Source organism: Geotrypetes seraphini, chromosome 4 (assembly GCF_902459505.1).
Source record: "Geotrypetes seraphini chromosome 4, aGeoSer1.1, whole genome shotgun sequence".
Lineage (NCBI taxonomy): Eukaryota > Metazoa > Chordata > Amphibia > Gymnophiona > Dermophiidae > Geotrypetes > Geotrypetes seraphini.
In genome coordinates this window covers 172,666,840-172,675,747 of record NC_047087.1, presented here as the reverse complement: position 1 = coordinate 172,675,747, position 8,908 = coordinate 172,666,840, and the positions used below count along the sequence as shown (strand labels likewise).

The 8,908-nt window shown below is 43.6% G+C and overlaps 1 protein-coding gene across 1 annotated transcript in view; it reads right to left on the bottom strand.

The window, feature by feature from the left end:
- Positions 1 to 1,002: 1,002 nt before the first annotated feature.
- The window catches only part of SF3B3 (splicing factor 3b subunit 3), a 307,537-nt gene continuing 299,631 nt past the window's right edge, over positions 1,003 to 8,908 (bottom strand). Inside the window, exons 24-26 of the mRNA XM_033940443.1 lie at positions 8,709 to 8,852; positions 2,449 to 2,553; positions 1,003 to 1,999 (exon numbers count right to left, since the gene is read on the bottom strand). Coding sequence (XP_033796334.1) covers positions 1,859 to 1,999; positions 2,449 to 2,553; positions 8,709 to 8,852 — 390 coding nt within the window. The 3' untranslated portion in view covers positions 1,003 to 1,858. The remainder of the gene's footprint in view (positions 2,000 to 2,448; positions 2,554 to 8,708; positions 8,853 to 8,908) is intronic.

Sequence of the window (8,908 nt, the reverse complement as noted above, 5' to 3'; positions counted from 1 at the left end):
GTGAATGGCCTTGTTCCTGTACCCACGGTGACCAGGTTTTTTTGTCCCCATTTCGGCAGGTTACCCGCGGCTACAGTCACTGTGTCATTCTCTAATCCTAAGCAGGCAACAAATGATACAGAAAAGATAACAAACTCTACAAAATTTATCAAAACATCAGTGAAAAATCATATCATAAAATTCAACATCTAATATACAATTCACAAGGGAGTTCTCTGTCATCTATTAGTTTAAAGTAATCAGGTAAAGCTCTCATAAATAGTCTTGTCTTTAATGATATTTTTGAAGGATTTAAAATCTGCACATAGTCTTAATGTACTTTTCATTGTGTTCCAAAGTCTTGGGCCTGCTACAGACACAGCTGCTAAACTGTTTTTTTGTAATGTACATCCTGGTTTTTTCCCTCAGCCAACTTTATAGTCAATTCTGATCTCAAATTTCAATGTATCTTCCCAAAATCTGAATCAAGTACCCCAGTGTCACACCATGAAGCACATGGTGTATTATCAAAATCTTGAACTTGATTCAAAATTTAATGGGCAACCAGTGTAATTTTTTTTTAACACGGGAGTGATAGCAGCAGAGCAATTACAAAAGACTTCTGCATGGACTATTTGCAGAAAGTGAAATTTGATTTGTTTACCAGCTCTCAGGCTAAGGGGGTGGAGCATGTGCTCAGAAAAGTTGTGGATTTCTGCACTATCCGGACTGTGGGTTGGGATTGAACACCTAGCATATGGAATCCGGAACGGACATAACAGAACTACCTTTATGCACGTACACAAAATCAAGTCAAAGTGTCTATATTTCATGCACAAAAACAAATAATGTGCTGCTACAGATAAGTACATAAAAAAGCAAAGGCTCAAGGATTTAGTTTCTTCCCATGTGCAGATCTGCTTGTGACCCCAAATGAGGATTATACAACCTTATACTACGCTGCCTTGCAGAATGCTGAAGTACCATAAATTTCTCATCTAACTGCACAGAGGTCAAGTGAACACAGCTTTAAAATCAATTTATTTGTGTGGTACTCAATCACTCTCTCACATTTTATTGTACAAAACTATATTTACATCAACAAAGAGCTTACATGTATACAAAATGGCACACTGGGAAATGTAGATATCACTTGAGGGTACACAACAGAACCATCACAGAGTATCTTACAGCACATGTGGATGAAGGCTACTGTGGTACTGCTGGTAAAAATGGAATCTTCCAAAACACTGTTACTCAGCATCAAACCCTGGCATTAGACTTAAACAGCTAAACTAGGATGCACATTGCATATTAAACAGACGAGTCAAGTTCAGATTGGCTAGTTTCCACAAAAGATCTGGTTTTGTCTTGACTGGGTAGACATGACATGGATCAATCATACCCTAAAGCTGAAAGTCACAGAGGATGAGCACAGCAGTAACAAAGGTATGCTCATTAATCTACATTTGTTTTGTTTCTGGTATGTATTGTTGGTTTTGGAAGTTTTATCCACCCTTTAGTGTGCAGTCAAGAAATGAACAGAATATACAATAGATAAAAAAACTTAGTTCATTATATGGAGAGCTGGAGTACGTTCTCTTTTTCCAATGGAAGAGCAGGGCCCTTAATTTCCAGGGTCTGGAACAGGACTCAACAGGATCTCACCCCTCACAGATAGATCAGGAATTTGGAGATAACTGGCCATTTCTGTTGTATAAGATCTCAATTACTACAGAAATGCAATGTTTACAGATACTCAAATGTTACCCCTCCCCTTCCCCCAAATGAACAAATTAAAAAAAATAATCATAAAAACTGTTTCTGGTAAAAGTCCTCCATAAGTCAAGGCTTTGCTGCCAATTCCTTCTTCTCTCTCTTAGAAAGCATAGCGTGTACGTATGTCTTCCAATTTTTTGGAGACTTCGGGTGGCGTCCTGTCCAACTCCTCAGCCACATTCTTCTGTTTGTTGGGCTCCATAGAGTTAAACTGTTCACAGAGGTCCCCATCAATCACATTCTGTAGTAATGGAGTAGAGAAAAGGATAAATTTAGAGGGCAACAGATATGACTTTGAGCAATACTGGATCACTTGAATGTTCTTGCTCACAAACTTAGTCACCAATTACAGAGACATTTAAGCAATTATTAGCTTGCTATAAAGCATGAAGTATACACAAGCATGTTTGAATATAAACAATGCTGGACATTTAAATTTCAGTAGAAATATGTGAGAGCATCATAAAAGGCAGCATGTATTCCTTTGTGCACTAACAAAGACATGCATCTGTTATAATTGTCTATATTGATTTGTTTGTAGGCTTATAGTCTGCAATCCCAAACTACAAAGGTTGCCCAAAGTAACTCATAAAAATTAAAACAAGAATATATAATGTTTGTAATAATAATGTAGTGTCCTGCAGGAGCACATCTCCAAGTTTTACTAATTGCAATCATAATATACACTACCTTGACTGGAAAATAGTAAGAGCGGAAGCTTAGATGGTCCCGGCCACAGAGAGGAGGGTGCTCTGAACGTAGATGCATCTCCACATGCTGGAAGAAGTCATGATCCTAAAGAGGGAAAGACCGGAAGAATACAGAAAAAATTAATTCTGTCCAAGCTTTTTCTCTGCTCTTCTTATACAGTAAAGTTTTAGTTAACTGGGTCTCAATTAACTAGGACTCTCACACAACCTGGGGGGGGGGAGAATCGCTGGTGTAACCCCCCCCCCCAACAAACCAAAGTTCCCCAAAGCACCAGGGGCAGTGTCCCGAGCTGCAAATCCTCCCTCAAGCCCGCAAGTCCCGAAGCAGCTATTAACCCCCCTCTCTCCCGTCCTGAACCAACAGCGTGGCAGTGGTCCTGAGCCGCAAAGCCCTCCCTCAAGCCCTGAAGTGGCAGAAACAAGCTGCAGTCCTGAACCACAAACTCCCTTGCTCCCTTCCTTACCTGAGCACCTTTTTTGAGGCTGTCTCCTGCTGACCAGCTGCGCGCGGGTAAGGAAAGGAGAGAAGGAGGGAGCAAAGGAGTTCACAGCTCAGGACTGTTGCCTGCTTCTGCCACTTTTGGACTTGAGGAAGGAGGGAACCAGGGAGGAGGGCTTTGTGGCTCAGGACCGCTGCTACGCTGGAGCAGGAAGGATGGGGGTGAGGGAATTGAGAATGTGTTAGGACAAGGTTTCCAACACACTCAATTAACCTGAAAAGGAGATTATGTACTTACTCTGGTAAGCTCTTTTCCAGTAAATAGGTGAGACATTCTAGACAGTAGGGTTATTTCCTTTTAGTCGCATGCTACAGAAGGAATCAACTCTGGATTTTTCACTCTGCCTCTGTTGTATTTCACTATGCTCTCAAGCTCCACCTTCAGTCAGTACCCAAGCACGTAGAGCCACACAATACACGAGAAATAGAAGTACCTGTAACAACAGGCTCAAACAAAATGTTCTGCTCAAACAGCAACTAAACAATAGCATTAACCGCCAAAAGAGCTCAGAAACTATTCCCAAATAAATGGAACATATATACAAATTCTTCCCAGCCACCAAGGGCTGACAGGCATCCAAGAATCAGCTTGGAGAAGCATAAACAGATTGAAAACTGTAAGCAGGCACAGTAAAGACAGGGCGGGAGTCTAGAATGTCTCACCTATCTACTGGAAAAGAGCTTACCAGGGTAAGTACATAATCTAATTTTCCAGTGCAATAGGTGAGACATTCTAGACTGTAGGGATGTACAAAAGCAGTCACCCCAAAACTAGGGTGGGCTTGCTGCGCCGACCCGTAAGAATGAGGACCCAAAGGTGGAGTCCTGTAACTTGGAAAATGTGTGAAGAGAAGACCATGCTGCCACTTTGCATATCTCAGGGGTGACTGTTCTAGCTTTGGCCTTGATGGAAACAGGAGACTGTTTCCCGGCAAGAATGTAAACTGATGAAATGGCCCTATGGATCCATCTGGAAATCATGTCTTTGGAAGCAGGAGTGCCCTGCTTAACTGAATGTATCAGTACAAACAAATCGTCAGAGAGACGAAACTCGTTATTGACCTCCAAGTAACGCAGAACTCTGTTCATATCCAGTTTCTTCAAAAGGTGGAACTTGTCGGGTGAAAGGCAGGAAAACACACATCCTGATTGACATGGAAAACCGAAAACAACCTTTGGCAAGAAGGAAGGAACCGTCTGGAGAAAACTCCCATCTCTGAATTGCAGAGGAAAGGGTCCCTGCAAGACAAAGCCTGCAGTTCCGACACATGACACGCTGATGTAATGGCGACCAGAAATATGGTCTTGAGTGTCAAGTTCAAGAGGGTAGCATCTTGAAGGGGCTCAAAAGAAGCCTTAGTAAGATTATACAAAACCAAGTTAAGGTCCCAGGAAGGGAAAAGGTGCTTAACTGGTAGTCGGACATGAAGAGCCCCCTTCAAGAATCTAGCGTGAGATCAGGATGAGACACCAAGGAAGACTGATGCTCCTGGGATCTAAAACAGGAGAGCCCGGTCACTTGGACCTGAAGAGATGCTACATTGAGGACTTTATCCAAATCAGCCTGAAGAAAGGCTAGAATTAGTGAGATCGGAGCTGAATAAGGGTCCGCCTGGTCCTGGGCACACCAATGTTGAAATGCCTTCCACACCTTAGCATAAGCTGACACTTAGATTTCAAAAGAGTATCAACGACCAGGGCAGAATATCCCTTATGCTCTAATGCTCAAGAGCCATTCCTTAAGAGCAAAGTGACCCGGATCCTCCATGGCAACTGGACCCTGCCTGAGAATCTCCGGATAGGTGCTCAGCCGAAGGTCTGTGTGGCTAATCTGAAGCCATGAGCCTCTGAATTACTTGGCCAATCATCATCCAAGGAGGAAAACATATAGGAGAATGTCCAGAGGCCATGACTGTACCACAGCGTCGAGCCCCTCACTTCCGGGCTTGGATCTTCAACTGAAGAATCGATTCGCTTTCTTGTTTCTTGCCGTGGCCATGTTGTCAAAGCGAGGTCTCACCCAGCACCCCATTATTGCTTGGAACACCTCTGGGGATAGGATCCACTCATCAGGATCCAGAGTGTGTCTGCTTAGGAAGTCTGCTTGAACTTTATCTACATCCACCACATGAGCGCTAGGAGTTGACGCTCTGCCCAAATTTAAAAAAGGCAGTCTTCTTGAGCCAGAGGAATGCTCTTGGTTCTTCCCTGGTGACTGATGTAGGCTACTGCCGTCACATTGTCAAAGAAGACCCAAACCGCTTGGTCCACCAGTGTCTTCTGCAATTCTTGTCAGAGCTAGTTGAATGGCTCTAAGCTCAAACTTGTTGACCACTTTTGCTGAGAGGGAGTCGAACACCCCTTGAACAGGGCACGATTGCAATGTGCTCCCCAGCCCCAAAGAAGGGCATCTGTCATCCCCACAATCCAGGAGGCAATGTGTAGCGGAATGCCCCTACAGAGCTATTGCAGGAGAAGCCACAAGCCCATGTTTGCTCGGGTTTCCAGAGCCCAAGGTATATGAGTCTGAAAGGCATCTCTGTGTGTAGCCCAGCGAGAGAACAAAGCATGCTGAAGCGGACGCATGCACGTCCTCGCCCAAGAAATCACATCTAGCATTTTAACCATGGATCCCAGAATCTGAAAATAAATTCCATGCTGAAAGAGCCAGCCGATCCAGAAGGAATGAAATTGGGGTACACAGCTTCTGCCTGCGGGCTTCTGGTAGATAGATACAACCCACTGCTGTGTCAAAAAGAACTCCCAGGTATTCCAGCAATTGTGTGGGCTTCAGATGGCTTTTCCTGAAGTTGTAATCCAGCCCAGGTCTTGCAGCACCAAACGCAGGAATGCTCTCAATACACAATCTAGAGCCTGTTGCTCAACGCAGCGTTTCTTTGTTCGGAACCACGTTGAGCAACAGGCTCTAGATCAAACTCAATCACATAAGGGGCTGAAATCTGAAAAAAAGGCTGTCGTGGGCCAAATTTTTATTTAAGATACTTAGGGGTCCTTTTATGAAGGTGCGCTAAATGCGCACTTTAATAAAAGGACCCCTAAGTGACTAAGGCTTAGTCTTAGTAGAAGTATATGGTTACATGCTCCTTTATGGGTTATGTAGGCGGTACAACACACTTAGCAGGCTTTTATTTCTGGTCTGCAGTTTGCTGCTTACACAATCTGGGAAGGCACAAAGCATTGGGATTTCTATGTCTATGTCTCCTGGAGCAGGCTCACTTTCCCAAGTAGGCTGTCCTCTCTGAGCCACTGTCCTGCTGAACATTGAAGCTGCAATCTTTGGGGGGCTGGGGAAGTGAAAGATAGAAGGGGGGAATAGGATGCTGCTGCACAATAGGGGTGGAAGGAAAGGGAGAGGGGACAAGGAATTGCTGGACCATAATGGGGAAGGTTGGGAGAGAGGAGACTGGGAGCACAAGCAGCAGTAGAGAGCGTCGAAAGCATAGCGTTGCGGCCGCGAGACTTGCCCGCTGGAAGGCATCAGCTGTAGATTCATGCGCCTCAAACCTGGTGCGTGAATCTGCGGCTTCCGGCGCAGTTCAGGTCCGCCTAGTCCTCCCGGCTGCCTCGTCCTCCTGGCGGGCCAGCTTAATTAGAAATGTTTAATTGTCTGGCGGGCCAAATTGTACAACACCGAGGGCCAGTTTGACACGTCTGCTCTAGATTGTGTATAGAGAGCATTCCTTTATGGGGGGCGTTATAGCTTGTATCTTGGCGCCATCTACTAGGCTTCAGTCATATACCCCTGAGGAAGGCTGTTCAACCTGGAACATGGACCATGTCGGGGTCCAGTACAAAAAGACTTGTTATATATTTTCTGTATATGTTATATATATTTTAGTCATATAATTTCGATAAATTGGTTATCCTTCCCCACTCCTATTTTTGTCTGGATGAAAATACCAGCCATGCCAAGCCTCGAAAACCACATCGTCGGGCTAGTTGAGAATTTTGTCACCTGCTTTAGCAGGGGAGAGGCTAAGCTTGATGCTGCAGCCACCCCCCCCCCAGCTGTGCCATATGGTACATAGTGCAAAAACGCTCTAAAAGCGTTACATTTTTGCAATCCTGGCAAGAATTCACATGAGAATCCAAGGACTCCATCCCAGCAAGTTTCCAGGCAAAATTAGCAGTTTTGAAGAAGCAGGGAGCTTTAGAAATTAAAATTGCAAAAAAAATCCAAGATGGCCACCATCACAAAATTCACGTCAGACGTTTATGTGGAACACTGTCAAATGCTTTGCTAAAATCTAAATACACCACATCTAGCACACATCCTCTATCCAATTCTCTGGTAACCCAATCAAAGAAATTGATCAGATTTGTCTTACAAGACCTACTTCTAGTGAATCCATGTTGCCTCTAGTCCTGTAATCCACAGGATTCCAGAAACTTGACCATTCTCTGTTTTAAAAGCATTTCTATTAATTTGCTTACCACAGAAGTCAGACTTACTGGCCTGTAATTCCCTACTTCTTCCTTACTTCCACTTTTGTGGAGAGGGACCACATCCGCCCTTCTCCAGTCTTCTGGTACATCGCTCGACTCTAGAGACACATTGAAAAGGTCAGCGGAGCTATCAAAACTTCCCTGACTTCCTTCAGCACCCTCGAATTTACACCACCCGGCCCTATCGCTTTATCTACCTTTATTTTAGCTAGCTCCTCACAAACACAACCTTCTGAAAATCAATCAGGGTCTATTACTCCTCCATCCCTATTCATGTTTGTATTCTGCGGTCCCGCTCCCGGCTCTTCAGCCATGAACACAGAACAGAAATATTTGTTAAGCAATTTGGCCTTTCCTTTATCAGCTTCTACATAATCCTCCCTTTCACCTTTGAGTCTCACAATGCCACTTTTGCACTTCTTCCTATCACTAATATATCTAAAAAATGGGCGAATATCAGCTAAAACAATTGCTGAGATACTACAGATATTCAGGGAATGGGTTGAGTATATAATACACAAACAGCTGTGTATGCAGAAGCTGTCAGTCAAGTGGGTGCCAAAATGTTTGAATGCTGACGAGAAACGATGTCGAGAGGATACTTCCAAGTTGATTTTGTAGCATTTTCAGTGAGCTGGTGCCAACTTTTTGGAACTAGTTACTGTTGATGAAATATGGTTACACCACTATAAGCCTGAGACAAAACTACAGTCCATGCAATGGCAGCACTCAGGTTCTCCAAGGCCAAGGAAATTCAAAACCCAGAAGTCAGCATGAAAGGTTATGGCACAGTGTTTTGGGATCAGGAAGGTGTTGTAATGATTATCTTCCAATGCAGAATTCTACTATAACTTGCTGTGCTGATTAAAGGAGACATTGAAAGAAAAAAGGAGAGGGAAGCTGCAGAATGGAGTTCTCTTTTTGCAAGACAATGCACCTGCTCACAAAGCTGGCAAAAAGATGGAATTTTTGACATAGTTGGGGTTTCAGATCATCCACCCTATTCACCAATTCTTATTCTATCTGATTATTACTGATTTCCAAACCTTAAAAATAATTTGAAAGAGCAACATATTTTGAGTGATTCAGATGTGATTGCAGTAGTGGAGCAGTTTTTCAGTGACCAGATATCTTTAGTATTTTTTGGGAGGGTTACAGAAACTTCAGACACAATGTGCTGAATATGTTGAACATAGGGGCGAATATGTGGCATAACTTTTAAGTTTCGTGGCTCCATGTCATTTCCTTCTTGGTTGGATAGGACCTGTTCTTACCTCATGTGATGTGAAGGGAACCAGAATGCCAATGCCTCCTGACAAGGTTGTGTACACCAAGGATTCAGAGCCCCCTGGAATCAAAGTGGTTTTCTGTAAGGACAATACTGTTTCTCCCACGTGATAATTCATGATCACCTCTGCCTGTAAAACAAAAAACTGCACTGCTATTTGTGTCTCATGTAAAGGACTCCAATAAG